Source organism: Topomyia yanbarensis, chromosome 3 (assembly GCF_030247195.1).
Source record: "Topomyia yanbarensis strain Yona2022 chromosome 3, ASM3024719v1, whole genome shotgun sequence".
NCBI lineage: Eukaryota > Metazoa > Arthropoda > Insecta > Diptera > Culicidae > Topomyia > Topomyia yanbarensis.
Window position 1 is genome coordinate 23,279,110 of NC_080672.1, and position 18,653 is coordinate 23,297,762.

The window sequence follows — 18,653 nt, forward strand, 5'->3', positions numbered from 1 at the left end:
AATTTATCACTTTAAAATAACAATTGCTGTTCAAACGACAACCCAAGTGAGTGTGGGCCAATTATAATTTGAATTGGTTTTTATAGAGGCCCGCATAAACTGCGGGAATAATTGAGCAAGATTTGTGTGATGGTAGAAATATGATACAGACAGAAGGAATGTAAACTAGAATGGTAACAGAATATCTGAACCCAATTCATCGGACTGTGATATAATTGTTAATTAAACATGTCGAAGAGAAATTTCATATGGAAACATTGTATTTCTAGTTTTTGATAGCTTAAGTTAAGAAATATTGTTAACATCACTGGTACACACTCTCTATATCTCGCACAAAATAGTTTCCTTCTAACGATACTAGTGTGAGGCAACAGCAACAATATCACCAGCCTTAGTATTACCTTTGTGTAGATTTACTATGTACAATGTCTTTTATGATTGAATAAATTAGTTATTAATAACACAGTCATCGTTTCACGTAAGATCTCCCTTATTCATAGCAATAACTATTGATTCAGCTTCCCATTCCACTACTACGATCGTTTTCAATTGTATACCTACAAACATTGAACTTTTTCAAACCCATAGGACTAACGTCGTCGCCACCTCCGGTCATAATTTGGCCTTTAAAGTTTGGTACCACCACTGCTGTCATCTGATTGGAGCTGGTGCTCGTCGTCGGCGTAGCTTCGGCAAAACTCTCGGCCCCTACCAGCAAACTGGTCGAGCGGCTGTTTGCAAAATTATACCGGATTTCTTCTAGCTTGGCCCCACCCATCAGATCCTGTGACTGGGACTCGAACAGTTTGATAACCGACGGCCGGTGAACTTTGACCGGCCCGTAGTCGGCACATTTCTGCTGCTGTTTCTGCTTAAGCTGCTCTATCGCATCGTTGTAGCTGGGCAAACCAGACACGATCGTATAACTCGGTAGGGATTCAACGTCATAGGGAGGAGGTGTCTCTACGTCCACGGTAGACAGCGTTTGCGACCGGGCAGTTAACACTGGAACAAGAAAAAAAAAAGAAAGGTAAAAATAAAACCGAAACTCATTAGTGACACTTCGTTTCAAAAGTACGGATCTAAATTTGAAACTGTCTGTCAAATCGTGTCAACCAGGTTTTTTTTAAGAAGAAGAATAGAAAATTATCACAGCTGGGGTAGGATGCTGTGAGCAAAACGGAGTCAGAAATAAGTCCCTCCTGGAGAGTCGTCCAGTCAGCAGAAAGCCTCGAATCAATAATAATCATCAGCTGATTAGTCGGTAGTCGGAGCCAATCTGTTTTCATTTCGGATCATATAGCAACCGATCCCACCGATAAGCTGAGGAAATATTTTTAGCATAACATTACACTGCGCCGTTGGAAACTGTTGTGTAGGGCACAATAAGCCAAATAAATTTCAGATCACATGGCGCGCATCATGTCGCTTGCGTGTCGCTTGGAAACTGTATGTTTTCTACTGTGGCGGGTACACTCTATCTATTTCACATTTCTGACCAGTCAATTGCATGAAACAGACCCGGCTATGTGAGGTGTTGCTGTTTGCCCAGAAATTTATCACCTTGCCATTTAACCTTTCCATTCTTTTCCAGTTGGCAGGTCCCTCGCAACACACACGGCTCAATATCCGCTTCCTCTCATTAACCGTAATTTCGTGACCGTGCCTCGTATCCATTCACCATGTGTGGCAACCATGTTGCGTGCCTGATGGAAACTCGACACGGTTCACAAAATGTGAAATGTAATCGCTTCCAGGCGGGCAGACACGTCCAAATGTGTGCAATAGAAATTAATAAAAATGACCCTTTTCCAAATCCCTTCTTCTCACCTTTTCTTCATTTTATACCTGTAAATCTATTCCGGACCGGGACAGTAGGAACATTCGCGCAACAAAAGCAGTGGATAATTGAAAATTTATAAGCACCAAACGAAACTGACTGGGACTGCGTATAGACAGGAAGTAGTAAATTTCATACTTTTCAGGTTATGATGGAAGGTGAAGCCCTGCCTGGCATCGGAAAGGTACATGAATGGAAAAGAAATACACATTAGTCATTTATTAGCCGTAGAGTAACTGGAAAGCTGTATTCAAGGGGTCTTTAAAAATGCACTCTATGGTCACTGGAACGCAAGCAGATGTTTCGGTTTTTTTTCGATAGGGCTTCTTGCTGCAACATCACTCACCGGTCGGAAGGAAGCGTGAGGTTTTAATTCTTTAAACAAATACGGAGCTCAGCTTCCCCCAAGCAGACAGTAGGATGACGGAAGTGTGCCACAAATTCAGTCTGCCGTTGTCGAAAATGATAGACAATCTAGCGGGGTTTGTATTCCGTGGCAGCTGTCCCCGAGGGTCAAGTACATTTTACAGTCGATTCAATTATAGCAATTTTCATTTGATTTATGTTTGATTTTGTAATTTTTTTTAACTGAACTGGAGCTTTTCTTAACGCAATAAAAAGATGATCGTACTCAAACTGAGCTTTCAACGTACCTTCCGGACGTGAAAGCCTCTTCTCAGATTGGCCGAGGAGGAGAACGGATGTGTTACAACGGATGGCTTGATTCACCACAAACGAATTCTCCTGTATTTTACGGAGAAGTTATATAAATTTTATTCATATGATTTCATTTGATATGACAGATATTTTCAAAGGGTTATCGCAATGCCGAAATATGCAACGAATTGATAAATTTACTTGGTTTTTCTCCTTCGCAAGTAATTCGTATGAAGAGAAAGGCATCAATACGCCAGCACGCTCAGGAATTATCCAGGAGCTATATTTAATTAGGGTGTATGATCTGTGGTGACAAATCGCACACAAATGACGCCTGTACGGTTAAAGAAACCACAGAATGTTTCAAATGCGCTAATGGTCGGGGAAGCCATAAATCGAACTTCTGGGCATGCCCTATTTGAGAGAAAATTATAAATTCTCGCACAAAGCAACAAATAAAAAAATACCTACATCTTCAGATACACTTCAATAAAACATGTTTAAACGTGTTAATCCAGCAGTGTCAAAATAGAAATACCACTTCTTTATCTATACAAGGATCTATCTCCATCTCATCATCCTACAATGGTGCGTCTTCTTATACTTCAGTGGCAGGTAAGACGGCTATAAGAACGATGACAATCACGGCTCCAATTTCGTTTTAACACAACGCTTCGTTTGCCTTAACCGATCTATGTAGCATTACGATGATTTTTTGCAGCAATCGATGTTTCAATGGATGACTGCAATGCTAAATTGTACGTCCATTTTTGAAACTGGGTGAAAATTTAGCAAAATTGTAATTAATTTAAAGTTTAAGTAATTTATTAAATTGGAATACTCGTTCATTAAAAACGCGCAAAGACAAATTTTTCAACTTCTTGAGCGAACGTAATGTGGCTAAAACCATTGTAACCGAAACTTTTTTATACCCAAATATTAAATTAAAGATTGACTCTAATTTTGTTATTCATCGATTTGATCGAACTGTTAGATTCGACTAAGGAATCGCAATACCGGTTAATCGCAGCAAAAAACATCGTTTTTTGACCAAGGTGATCGAGAGTTTGGGTATCGAAGTTAGAACCGATCTTGGTATCATTTTTATTGTTGCAGCGTATTTGCATTTTCAACGAGCTGGCGAGCAAACTCATTTCTTGAAAGGATTGTCATGGTCATTAGTTGATTAAATCGAAAAAAAACTGGTATGATGGTAATGTTGAAAATACTCGAGGGTTAACAAGATGTTCCTCTTTTTTTACAATGGAGAATACATTTACGTACTAGCCCAGTACATGTACTATTAGTAGATGTCAAGCTACCACACGGGGTGTACTGGGGGTGTGTCCAGCTCTAATGGTGACGCAGCCATTAATACCGACTAAACTCTATTGGGCTCCGCCATTGCTTCCCCCAGGGACTACCTCTCGGTATTACTTCTGGGGGATGGCTGTACTTGATGTACTCATTCACTCTCGCTCACGCGTTCATACGTCCTGTATGAGGCTTACTTGGGTGCTCTCTCTGTCACACCTTAATTCACTCTCTTACACTCCACATGAGGCTTACTTGTGTGCTCGCCTTTTCATTCCTTGCTAGGCTTTCTTTTGTGCTAGCCTCTAACAAACCATGTGAGGCTGACTTGAATGCTCACCCTATCACCTGGTTCACTCTCAATCGTACCACTCTATTACACCCCTGTCGCTCCCCATGGCATCCCATGTGGGACATTTTTCTTAGGCCCCACTTCTGACATACCATGTGAGACTTACTTGGGTGCTCACCGTTTTCATACCTTGTGAGGCTGACTTTTGTGATCACCTCTAACATACCATGTGAGGCTGACTTTTGTGCTTACCCTTAATATTTCGTGTGAGACTGACTTGGATGCTCACCTTTTCGATCCTCTGCCACGCCACGAGGCATCGATAGCTAAGTCCCAACATACTACGCTACGACCCTCCCATCATGGCATGAGGCAGTCCACATATACGCCTATACACTCGCTCTTCTTTTCCGTAGGTAACTGGTTACCCTCAGTGCTCTTGACCATGACGGGCCGCCGTACCTGAGGATAGATACGGCAACGCCTGCCAGTAGCCTACGTCTACTGGCGCACACCTTTGAGCTGTTGGACATCATCCTCGATAGTGCCGCAACAGCAGTCGACGCTCTCTTGCATGTATATTCGACGTGGCTGCCGAAGGTCAGCTTGTCGTCTATAATGACTCCGAGAGACTTCAGACTCCGCTGTGAGATGATCACGACTTCTCCCACATGGATAACGGCATGTTGTGCCGACTTGCGGTTGTTGACGATAACTACCTCCGTCTTATGCTGAGCGAGCTACAGGCCTCTCGCGCTTATCCATTCCTCCACCATGTTGATCGCGTGTTCTGCAGTTAGTTCTACCTCAGGGATTGACTCCCCGTAGACCTCCAAGGTTACGTCATCCGCAAAGCCGACGATCTAGACCCCAGGAGGGAACTTCAGTCTCAGAACCCCGTCATACATGAGGTTCCATAGCACCGGGCCTAGGATCGAGCCCTGCGGGACTCTGGCGGTAATCGGAACCCTTTTCTGACCGGCATCGGTCTCGTATAGCAGTACGGGGTTCTGGAAGTAGCTTTCCAGGATTCGGTACAGACCCACCAGTAGGCTAAGCCGGTGTAACGAGGGCGCGATGGCATCCCAGCTTGCGCTGTTGAATGCGTTCTTCACGTCCAGTGTCACTAACGCACAGTATCGAATGCCTCGCCTTTTTTTCGTTGGATCGCTATCTCGGCAGTCTTTATCACTAAGTTGATAGCGTCCACCGTGGACTTATCCTTCCGAAAGCCAAACTGGTTGCATGACAGACCGTCCGTACCTTCTGCGTACGGGGTTAGCCTGTTGAGGATGATCTTCTCAAGCAATTTGCCAGACGTGTCGATCAGACCGATTGGTCTGTACGCCGATGGGTCGCCTGGCGGCTTCCCGGGCTTCGGTAACAACAGCAATTTCTGCCTTTTCCAAATATCGGGGAAACAGCACTCGTCAAGGCATCTCTGCATAGCTAGCCTGAACATGTTCGGGTTCGCTATGATCGCTGCCTTGAGAGCGCTGTTTGGAACTCCATCCCGCCCTGGAGCTTTGTTCATTCTGTAGGCTTCACCCCACGGATTCGCGTTGACACTCTCACACAGGTTGTCGAAACACACTTTCTTGCTGCTTTTAATGGCCTTGTTAAGGACCAATTTCGCAGCTCGAAACACTTCACGGCGGTTCTCTCTTGCATCCTCGGTGCGGGCTCTTTGCATCCTATGTATAGCTCTGAGGCAGGCTGATCGTAGAGCTGCAATCTCGGCACTCCACCAGTATACCGGGCATCTGCCGTTTCTTGGCAGGGTTTTTCGCGGCATAGTGGCGTCGCACGCGCGTGATAGAACGGCTACCAGCGCATTACCGCTTAGACTGTCGGTGTTGGCCTCCAGTCCCAGGGCCGCGGTAAAAGCTTCGCTGTCGAAGTGATTGGACTTCCACTCGCGTACCTGACAGGGATCTCCCGCCCTCGGATGCTGCACACCATAATTGATCCTAAAGCGGATTGCTAAATGATCGCTATCGGTGTAGCCTTCGTCTACCCTCCATTCCATGCCTGGAACCAAAGTCGTTACGTCAATCCATGCCTCCACCCCGTTTCTACGATGATCCTCTGGCCACCAAGACGCGTCTACCGAGTGAGAAACCCAAAAAGTTGTTTCAAAATCGTCAAACACAGGTCCAATAATGGACGCCTGTTGAACAATTTGTAGGACGGCGTCCAACATTGGTTCCACGAAGATCCTGCATTGGCTGCTTTTGAAACATCGATTTTTTAGGGGATGAGTTGGTGGATCTGCGGGAATACTGGTGATGAAGCAAATTCAGCGAAATGTACCTTGCATGTTTCCAATAGGCAAGGCAATCAAGAGCTAGACGATCTAGTTTAGCGTCACTTCGCAGTAGAAAATATGGCCATGTCAGTTGATAAAGGCCAGGAAGCGAAAGTTGACGAGGGCAGCTGGCCGAATCTTGGAAGGGAGTACGAGAAGGACTTCAAAGTATTTCGAGATTGAGCCGTTTTCCCGTCATGACAGTGATTTTTTTTTCAAAGAACTTTTCAATGGCTATGCACCATCTGGAATGTTTCGAGAGGATTGTGAGCCATTACGGATGAGCTCTGGAAGCGTAGCTCAATTTTGAAGTCATGCGCAATGTCTTGAACCAGACTCTGGAAGGGCAGCTTGTGAATTACTAGCTTCGTTGACTTCTGATAGCGGCGAATGTCTCACAGAGCGACAGTTCCTGGTCAGTATCGAGGGCATTTTAGCCGACTGCCTTCGTTGCAGACTGCGCTCGGAAAGCTTTCCATTCGCTGAACTTACGGACTGTCTGTTTGATAAAGGTAAGCTGACAAACTCTGACGAAAAAAATCGTGCACCATTCTGCAACGAAGCGCGGTCGTTCACCACGGTCTGGCATACAGTCCGCATGGTGTGCGGACATTACCTTCACTTTTTTGTTTCGATTATAGAGCATCATTGGCCACTTTTTCGGATTAGAAAAGCTCAAAGCCTATGTGCGAAGATTCGGAACCTAATACCGGTGAGCTGCGTACAACGAATGATTCCTTTCAATTTAATAACTACGTGAAATCCGCCTCCGCATTCCAGAATATTGTATTAACTTATAAATATCGCGCTGAATCTGAATGTAATTTGAACTATCAAATTAAGGTAATCAGTGTTTTGAAATATGAAATAAAAGTTCGGATTTAGAGATAAAAGTTGGTGTTTGACAATTGTATGCGTCATCCTTCTTAGAGGTATTATAGTTGGTTATATTGAAACTATCATAAAACTAATAAAAAATTTAAAATATTTCCTAGTTCGAATATTTTGCAGTTCTAGACAAATTTTTGACAACTTCCAAAGGATAAATTCATCTAAAAGATGGTTCAGCAATTTGGTTTTATTATAAAACTTAAGTACATACTAATCATAAGCACTGTAAATCTAAAACTATTATCACTATAATAGTGTGCTCTGGAATCGTTTGATTTCTATAACTTCTAACGAAACCGTACGCATTTGACTTGATTTTGTTTGAAAGTTTTACAATATGGCCTCCAATTGACAAATTTGAGAGAAGCACGTATAAAAATTCGATATCAGGTTTACAAGCATCCAAGGAATATCATAGTGTCAGTTTCCCTTCATGTATCGCAAAATTCGTAGTATTTTAAATCAAAAATATATTGTATTAGATATAAGTTCCAAATATGTATTCCAATCAATACATGATCATAAATGCAGATTAAAAATGTTACACAAGAAAGGAGAACAGCTTCACTAAACGAGCAAGCCCTTTAGGAGAGAAAGCATATGTTATATGTATGTCTTCATAAACAAATTCACCATCATTACATTACATACTGGCAGCAGATCCAATTTCATCTAAAAATGCTAATGCAACTCAAATTAGAGCATCATCTTTCATCTGCTGGTATCTCATAAAAAACGTCCATACAAAAGGGGGAATGTTTTAATGATAATTCCAATGAAGTCATTTAAAACTATCAGAGTAGTAACGCTTTTGTTTCGCGTACCAATATTGACACAGACGAAGCCACCATCGACCGGATCCCGAACTGAGTCATTCCTTTCCGTCCAAACGATTAAACCTCGTCAAGGCAGAGCTCAGTCAATCCCACGTTGATTTATTCCCTTCCCCCAAAGTTAAGCACCAGATTTTTGACGCCTCATCAGTAACCGACGGATGTTCACGTGGTGGATCGTCCTCCCCCGAAACGCAACGTTCAAACTATATCAAAAGTCACTAATTAAACTCAAGTGTCTTTCCTTTGGAAGGAAGCAATCCGCCGGCAGAAAAGGGATCAATTCCCCCGGGGCAGGAGGATACAGCAGCCGGAATACCAAAGAGGGGAGAAAGAAAATTAAACTTCCCACACCTTCGACGGAGCCGTGCACAGGCACATCGGTGAAGTCATGGTTTCATGGATCATATAAATTTCTTGCTTTTCCCAAATCTTCGACAACGAACGTAACGAAACGATATCCACAGCCCTATGCCAAAACGGACAGCAGTGGTGCACACGTATAACAACAGAAGCCGCACAAGGAAACGTCTTCAGGCGGGCTGTCCGCTTTTGTATTTACAGCAATAATTTTATTTTTATTAGTTTTTCAAGTGTGAGTCATGTGGAAAATGTGGTGACGGTGGAGATGGTTGCAGGAGGCACATCAAGAGGCAAACATCCGATTTCTTGTGTAGTCGGTGGGATGTGTTGCACTGACTGTTTTGCCCATCTACTCGGAACGACTATTGACTTGTTAGTTCCCTTCTGCAAGTGGTCGGACGGGATGTAGCTGAAGCCGCTTCAGCACGTCTATGGGTGCTACATACATATTTACATTACAACGGAGGGAACGAACAAGAAAGCTTCCTTGCCAGCACACAGATGTGTACATTGCGACCCAGGCCCGTTTCGCGAGGAAGCCACTGACTGCTGCTGTGCAGTTATTTTCCCATGAACGGATCAAATAGGAAGCAGCGATAGTGCATCATATGGTGACGGATATGATGATTTCATATGGAGGAAAACTTAGTTGTTTGCTGGCGTGTCACCACTACGAAAATATGTAACAAATCGAAGGATCAAAGGTGAAATACACATGCATGTGCCCCACTCCAAACAGAACTAACGAAATATCCCATTCGCATGCTTATTTTTGGAATAGTAAGAAAAAATAAATTGATTGCCCTCAGTGGCAATTTTTATGCTGCACGAACGTGATAGAGAAGGGCCAGCTTATGCAGATTAGGTCATTTATGTTCATTTCTTTTACAAATCAGAAGCACATCCAGCTTTTCTGAAGAACACCGTTTCGGATTTCCTAATTCAACAGTGAAAGAGCATTGTGTATCATAAACCTCACATTTTTTCGCAAATTATTTTATTCATCCTCTTCAGCAGCTGCCAACAGAACATCTTTTCTGAGGCCATTTGGAGTTCTTTTATTTATTTTCAAAAGATGGAAAAAGGTACTAAAGAGACATGCACGCTCCCAAAAGGCGACCTGTTCCAATTCATATAATCGGTATTCCTTCGCCTTTCCTATGCTGTGATGCAGCCAGCACTCATGCAATGCCATTTTTATCGTAAATCTCGTTATGGCTACCGACAAAGTAAATAGAACCGAATTCATAATCCCGTGCTCAGCATTTTCATCATGTTCGTATATCAACGTTGAACACAGACACACAAACGGTAAGCTGAACATTTCTGCAGAAGATTGGTTCATTTTCGCAAGTAATGCAGCAGAGTAAGGAATGAAAGATTTTTTCGGTTTTTATTTCTCCTCAATACAGCTATCTATTTGTCGTGACGCCTTTGTAATATTGTATACCAAGGATCCGCTTCTTAATTCAATTTAACTAATGGCTAAAATCTAAATCGATCAAAGGGTCAAATGACTGAATCCATCGATTAAATCGTTGGACCAGTAACTGTTGTTTGGTTTGGAACACAAATCCGTCAAAATGATGCTAAGTCGGTAACAGATTCTGATGAGACGAAATCGAAACAGGATTCAGCAGAAAAGGTTAAACAGATAAAGATCATTGGATAAAGTCTCAAAAAGCGACCATCTTTTTAATCGAAAAAAAGTTTTTTTCGTTTCCCTTTCGCAATCTTGTTGCAAATCAATCAATGTAGTGATCGATTTGATAGATTTTTTAACGTTGCGGGAAAAACTCCTTTTTTTCCTAGATGGCCACTTTTAGAGCCTTTCGTATACTACGTTCACACTATGAGTTAAAACGTGTTTTAACGCTAGCTTGATGACATTTTTCTTGTTGCTAATTATTATAACGTGTTTTAACGCTAGCTTGATGACATTTTTCTTGTTGCTAATTATTATAACGTGTTTTAACTCTGTAGTGTGAACGTAGTATTAAGTTATAGGTACAGTATTATCTCGATTATATCACGGTCGCTATGTATTTAGCGTGATATATTTAAACCGTGGTACATTTCAAACAGCAAACATAAGTTGTCCAAGTGCAACATCTCTAATGTTTAGGAGCTTTGCATTATAAGATAGTTTCGCATTATTTTCTGGTTATTCGGTAGCATCATCTGTGTGATCGTAGCAGAATTGCCGAAGGAGCATGACTGTGCATCATTGGTGGTGTTGTTCAACATATCTTCCAGTCCGTTAATATCGGACAGTTCACAGTAATCTTTTTGAACTAGTCTAGCTGGAGCCAATAAGAAGACAGTAGGAAAACTGTACAAATACGTTAGACCACTGTGAAGTGAATTACTCTGTGTTGTGCTCGGTAGGTGATAGAAGCGATAAATAATCTACAGCATAGCGAGAATACCGAGAATAATCTAGCATTTATTCTCGGTATTCTCGCTATGCTGTAGATTATTTATCGATCCACTCGCTTTTTACTAACATTCTGGCTAAGATTTACTGTTGAAAATAGGATTTCTTTCATCTAGCAACGATTGAAACCAAACAATTACATCCCAAATGCACACACGAGCTCAAAATCAAAGAAGATGCATTAGTAAGCAAATTAACTGCAAAAATCTGTGATGCTGTTACTAAGCAAACGACACATTAGATATGCTTTATCGATCAGTACATCTTATATAAGTTGGCCAATAAAATCATCATTTTGAATATTTAATTTTACTCTGGAGTGTTTCTGGTCTCTTTTACTGTAGGGGAATTATGGTTAAAACCGACACCTTAAGCTTAACACTTTTTCTAAGTTGCCAGAAAACCAATAAAATTATAATTTTTATGCAGAATTCTTCTTCAGAAAATTCCTAACAAGACTTAATTTTTTCAGCGCTTCAAAAAATTAATTTCATTAAAAAATATTGGTTGTAAAACTTGGAAAACAAAGTGACTTTTTGTAAGCACTGCGGGTAAAACCGACACCCCATAGGGGTAAGATCGACACCCCCTTTAATTTATTTTCTCTCCACTTTATTAAAATCTTTATCTTTATTAAAAATGAGATATATGCGTGATTAATAAAGTGTGAGTATGTATGATGCAAATATGTGCTTTTTATTGCTTCATCATGTAGTGAGGGGAAGAAAGTTCGAAAGCGTAGTACTATAAATAAGAGTATTTTATGCCATAAGATTATTTATTGATATGAGTATTTCCAAATAATCCTTGCGCACATCATTGCAACCTCCAGTGTCATTTTATTTCATAAGAGAAGATTTTCAAGCGTTCTACGTTCTGCTAATTGGATTCATTCACTTATAAGTGACACACACACACTTCTTAGTAAAACTATCTTTTTCAGATTTGATTTTTCGGACTCTGATCATCAACGATCTATTGGAGTATACATAATATCATTGTCTCATTGTGATAAAATTCGTCTATGACAAACCAAGAGAACACTAGAAATTCGGTTTGATGACCTTTTTGCAGAAATAGCAAAAGCTTCGTTAGAATCAGATAAGCAAAAATTCCAATTTTTGATTTTTAAAGAGACTTACAAGAAATAAACACAATAAAAGTATTTCTGAGTATTTCTGCTAATACTATAGTGTTCTAATAGGCTAATTGAAGTGTCACAAAGATCCCCAGTATTTTGAAATGAATCGCAACTATACACAACCATCTTAACAGGGTGTCGGTTTTACCCTAACCATAGGGTGTCGGTTTTACCCCAACAGCGCACATTTTTTTATAAAAGCAATTAAAAATATTGAATTTTTTAAACTCGTCTTCAATGCACCTAGTTGATCATAGGACAGGCCGATAATAATAGGTACTGAAAAATGGGGTGATTTGAAAAGCTTTCGTTCGGTTAAAACCTTAAAATCTACCAACGAAATTTTACATCCAGACGAGTATGAACGCTGCTGTCGAATGTTTTGTTAATTTTTATGACATTCGGCGCACTAACGTAAATCCAATTTTTCTTCAAATGCTCTAAATAAACGTACCAATAATATTGTATCATTATGAAATGAATAAAAAATTGATTTCTAGGAAAAGTTGTGGGGTGTCGGTTTTACCCACAGTGTCGGTTTTTCCCACAATTCCCCTAAATATTTGATTAGGTACCTGTATATTACCGATACTAAGGGGTTTAATACCGCGATACAGGCTCGCGGGGAAAAGGTTCACACCTGAAATCCCTACTTATGATATCGTCCGTCATTCGTATCGCACCTTCGAGCGCTCATTTCACAGAACACGGGAGAGAACCTTCTACGCGGTAGTGAGGAACTTTTCTCGTCTGACGCTCTTTGGTACAAAGCAGCCATTTGGCATATTTCCATACGGTATCGCACAATTGTGTGTTTGTTGTATTGATGGCATATGCATGAGATTTGACATGGATGGAACAAAATGGATGGCTTGAAATTAGAGCTCATTATATTTCCAACCGGTATGTTATTCAGCATATCTTAAAGATCTAGTGGAAGTTCATAGTACCTGTAAATCATTCGTGCCTTAAATCTCAGACAGTTATGAAGTATTTTAATCTCTGTGTAGTGTTTTATTGGGCACATTGTTTCGGTATTGTTTTGTGCTCGTTCTAAAGACCACATTCCTCAGTCTTTTGTTCGCATAGTGAGAGTTAAATAATAGCCCCAGCTATACAGTAGTGCTCAAAAGTCTTTTGTAGGTGGTATTTCGTCGGTAATATTGGCATCTCTGTTATCGACAAAGGAGTACAGAAAAGTCTAACGACGAAAAAATACCACGTACGTCGCTTGCTATTGTTATATCGTAATCGTAAAAACTTTAGTTTTATGCTCTGGGTTTAACATTACGGGAGATAGGTTTCCGGCCGTTTTCCAAAAAAGGTGTTATCGGGAAAAATCCGCCATCTGGTGACAAAATAACTTTAAAAAAATATTTTTAGTGCTTCACAACAAGTATTATAAATCCCATTTTTCAAAACTCCGATTTACCTCTTTATTGCGTTTAGAAAAAATCCCGAAATGTGCCAGTTCTACAGTGGTCTAAACCATTAACAGCACTGCCCTAGCGACTGAAGTCCGAACTAATATGAAATGATAAAATAAAGCGCTAAATGCCATGTAACAACTTTGCCAAAGACACCATAACTGTAAAACAAAACATAAGGAAAGGATGTCATTTCTCAGAAAATGCAGGAAATGAAGTACCTACAAAACACTGTTGAGCGCTACTGTATAAGCGTCGTTGGAAGCTAGTTTCAAGATAAGTTATTTTTGACTTTCCTTACACATTTGTTGCTTTCCTTACACATTTGTTGCTTATTATTGTCTACGTTGACCGTGTCGAAGACTCGACTCGATACGACTCCCAAAGCCGGGACGACGGGCTATCTATTAGCCACCGGCAGTACGCGACGTTAGAAACGCAGATGCCGGACCAACGACAGGAACATCGATGAGCAACCTTTGCGACACGAGGAATATTCAAACCGTTGGATGTTCGACTTCGTCAAGAAGGTTTGTCCAGATTCCACCCTAGCATAGAAGACCTACCACACCGCATCCCCTCACGATGTCATCGCCATCAAAAAACAAGAAAACCCGCCTCCGATCACAACTCGTATCGACAGCTGTTCGAATAAATATTCTTGTTTCGTCTCGACAATTGAGTCACAGTAAACGGCTTACTGTCCTCTACACAACTTGGCTTCCGTAAACGCAAAGGGACGAACGATTTCCTTGCGTTACTCTCAACTGAAATTCAAATGGCCTATGCTAGCGAAGGCCAGATGGCATCAGTCTTTCTGGATATTAAGGGGTGCTATTCGCTCGATGAAACACTCCTCGTATTTTTGGGGTAAAATACGGGAGCAACTGAGTACTTTATCTGACAAATATTTCCAGGTTAGCTTGGTTTGGGTTCCCTCTCATTGCTCCATCCGAGTATAGTTCCGCCAGGTATCGGCTAATGGAATCTCTTCAGGTCCAAGGAAGAACACTCAATGTCCCGATTCGAGATGTAACGGCAAGCCGCGGTCTCCCCTATATGTCCCTCATCTATATCTTTCTAAAATATATCAATATCAGAATTTATCCCCTTCCCTTTTCCATTTTCTCGTTCTTAGAAATCCCCTGGTCTGCTAATGTGGTGCCTACTCGCTCCAGGCCGATACTACGTGATCGTCATCATTCTCACAACTGTGCTTGCATAAACCAAAATTGAAGCCGAAAACAACACAAAGGCCTGACCCATATGAAAGATTCCCTACGCCATCCCACTGCGCGCTGTCTGGGCAGTCTAAGGCTGCAATAATCATCAACGATTTCCTTCTCTTATAGATAGGTTATGCAATCACTCTGAACATCGACAAGGTAATTTTTTGGACATGTTTAATTTTTCTGTATTTTACCAGAGGCGTAGCTAGGAGTATACAGCGGAGGGTTGGCCCCCTCTCCATTACACATCGCCCTTCCCTAAATCTCTTCCCCTCCACTAGTCCGCTCCCACAAAGCCGCCCAACAGATCCCCCTCAAACGACCACCTCATCCACCCTCTTCAAACCCACTCCACTCTCATCCCAATCCAAGTAGGCATACCAAGATAGGCTGGGGTGTGGTTCGGTTGTGGGGTATTCATCCCCTTCACACACACCTCTACATGGTAATATAAGTTAGCCGAAGGACAACATTAAGGAAATGCTGATTAAACGAATTAACCCATGCATGCCCATATTGTTTGTGGACAACAACATTTTTCAACAGCTATAACTTTTCATTGGTCTAGATTTGCTCACAAAAACTAGTAAGACTAATAAATGTGACTGTTGCCTTTCATGTGAGTATTAACAGTTACCAGGATCAGCTCTAGAACTGAAGTTATTGCAATTAGTCTGATTGGATTCCGAAGGAGCCGTGCTGCCAGGGACAGTTTACGTTGATGATAGAAAATTAATTTTTCATATATCTCCGGTATAGTGTAATATTAGCAATTTGGGCTGTCTTTGGCTATGTTTTTCACGCAATTGGACTATTGTAAATATTCTAGAGGAATTATATTGAGCATTAGAAGGTAAAAATTGAGCAGCTTCTAGCACTGCAAGGGAAGCACCTATCTTTATGAAAAAGGCTTTTCGTGTTTCTTGATCCCACCGTTTTCAAGAAAAAATAGTTTTAAAACCCTACATGCACCAGAAAAAAGTTCGGCATGAAAGGGTTAAATAAAGTATATTTTTGTCTGGTGGATCCAGAGTAAAATTTTCTAGTAAGCCTAAAATTTCGATTATTAAAAACCAGTAAAAAATTGGTTTGAAATGAATTTGAATTAGAAACTACTTTTAAATTGAAACTAGTTTAAAATTTCTTAGCAAGTAGAAATTTTTCGGCGAGGACCAGGCCACCCGGGCCCTTTTCCTAGATCCGCCACTGGTTTCAAGTGTTTCAACGTCAACACATAGCATCTCGGGTTCGTGGCTGTCGATCCATTGTATGTATGTGCAAATCGTACTGAATATGTAATATACATTTCCACCATTATATTGAACATTACTAGCCATGGAATCGTAGTTGGGACAAATAAGAAAGGCACAATTGCACCACTAGGTGGAGCTAGTGCCAATTCAGTGCTAGCTTAGTCCTGTCACTAAGTTAATGTCGGATTCTTATGAGACGCAAACTCCATAAGTTATTTAGCTATTGGTTTTGTGCTCTTCACACGCAAAGATGGCTTTAACCAATTTTCTTCCCTAATGGGTAAAAAAATAGTTTTTAACAAAAATTTTCTCCACTAAGAAAAAATATAGCATAGTGCATGATGCATTGACTTGCTAAGCTAAACTAACTGTCGATTTCGTTAATTCTCATCAGCTTATTCTGAACTCCTTTTTCTTGTAGGACATCACGCATGACTGGGGGTTTGCTCATAAAGACAAATAGTCTTTTCGTTTTTTGGAACTAGCGTCTATCCGGCGCTGGTTTGGTCCTGTCACTAAGTTAGTGTCGGATTGTGATGAGACGTAGTCTAAACGCAAACTCCATAACTAATTCATTAATGTGCAACCAAAAACAAAAATTTAAACGATGGAACTAACGATTACAGCCTGGAAATATGCAAAAAAAACAGGAGGTGAGAAGTCCAAACTGACAAATTCGGTGTCAATCCATATCCATAAACAACATTATGAGTTATGCGAAGTAATTCACATGAATATATTTAAACCATGCCCACAATTCTAGGATTTTGTGAAATATTTCACGCGCTCGAATGAGGGTACTATTAAACAAACCAATTTACGGAACACGAATAGTAACATTCTGAATTTTGTGAAATAGTTCACGAAAAAAGAAGACAATTTTGTATTTGTGATTACAATCGTAAATCCCAGATCACGACCAAGATTCAATGAACCATGGAGAAGTTCACGTCATATAATCGAACCGCAAACATTTCCGCTGAATCTATTAATAAAATCACGAATCAACATAGTGAATAGTGTCCATAAAATTCTGAACTAGATCTCGACCAGAAAAAAGAAATTGGTAATAACATGGCTGGAGCATCAGTTTTATTACATTCTTATTTTTTTTTTTTTCCATACGTTTATTTGACACGGCATTTGCAAAAGCTTTTTACGCCAGTTTCTTTTTTTACATAGCACGTTACAAAAATCCTTAAGACTAATTTTAACTATACTAGTACTTTGTCTAAAACTAACACTGAAATCACTTTATTGTTTGCTTTTTTCCTTACATTGTTGTATTTCATAATGATCTAGTATTTTCGGGTGCATTTATTTACTTTTTTTCTGTTTTTGTCTAAATTTAAAAACTAAATATTCTAGGACACTTTAATTGGTGAATGATTAGCCTTGGATGAGAGTATGAGGAGATGAATTTAATTAAATTTTGACAGACGCTGTTTTTAGAAAATGATAGATAAGTTCCATGTATAGAGGATCGCGATACGCCAGGATGTCTCTAACAGGAACATGGATTGGTCTTCCTCGGACTTGTAAAGAATCTACTAATTGTGATCTGGCTTAACGATATTCAGTGCAGGACCAAACAACATGCTCAATGTCGTGGTAACCTTCTCCACAAGCACAATGATTACCCTCAGCGAGCCCAATACGACGGAGATGCGCATCTAAAGTATAATGATTGGACATGAGCCTAGACATCACACGGATGAAGTCCCGACTTACATCCAATCCTTTGAACCATGCCCTCGTTGATACTTTAGGGATAATTGAGTGTAGCCATCGTCCCATATCTCCATTGTCCCAAGATGTTTGCCAACTAGCAAGTGTCCTCTGTCGAGAAGCGCTATAAAATTCATTGTAAGCGATGGGTCTTTCATATATTTCACCATCTAGTGCACCAATCTTGGCTAAATTATCAGCTTTCTCATTGCCCGCAATAGAGCAATGGGCAGGGAGCCACACTAGGGTAAATTTATAACATTTTCTTGTCAGGTTACTCAGAGATTCTCGTATCTTCCCCAAAAAGAATGGATCGTGATTATCAATCCTCTTTGAGCGTAGAGCTGCAATTGTGCTGAGACTATCAGTGAGGATAAAGTAATGGTTCGGGGGTAAAGTATTAATTATTTGAAAACTATAGTGAACTGCTGCTAGTTCCGCTATATAAACAGAGGCGGGTTCTGCAAGTTTGAGAGAAATTGAAAAATTATTGTTGAAAATACCGAAACCAGTGGCCTCACTGATTCGTGACCCATCAGTGTAAAACATTTTAAGGCAGTCTATGTGTTGATATTTACTTGTGAATATTTTAGGGATCTCCCGCGAGCGTAGATGATCCGGAATTCCACGAATCTCTGCTTGCATGGACGTGTCGAAGAATAAAGTGGATTCAGGAATATCTAGTATATTGACGTATGTGGGAACATATTTAGCAGGCGTTATTTCTTGTGACATGTGATTGAAATACACTGTCATGAATCTGGTTTGGGGTTGAAGCTCGACAAGTCTTTCAAAATTTTCAATTACCAGTGGGTTCATAACCTCACATCGAATAAGTAATCGAGAAGAGAGATCCCAGAATCGGTCTTTTAAAGGAAGAACTCCCGCTAGTACTTCAAGACTCATCGTATGGGTCGACTGCATGCAACCTAAGGCAATT

The 18,653-nt window shown here is 40.6% G+C and overlaps 1 protein-coding gene across 1 annotated transcript in view; it reads right to left on the reverse strand.

Moving 5' to 3' along the window:
- Positions 1–255: 255 nt before the first annotated feature.
- Positions 256–18,653, reverse strand: part of LOC131689470 (protein commissureless 2 homolog) — a 66,188-nt gene continuing 47,790 nt past the window's right edge. Inside the window, exon 2 of the mRNA XM_058974569.1 lies at positions 256–1,005. Within this exon, the coding sequence (XP_058830552.1) occupies positions 515–1,005 (491 nt within the window). The 3' untranslated portion in view covers positions 256–514. The remainder of the gene's footprint in view (positions 1,006–18,653) is intronic.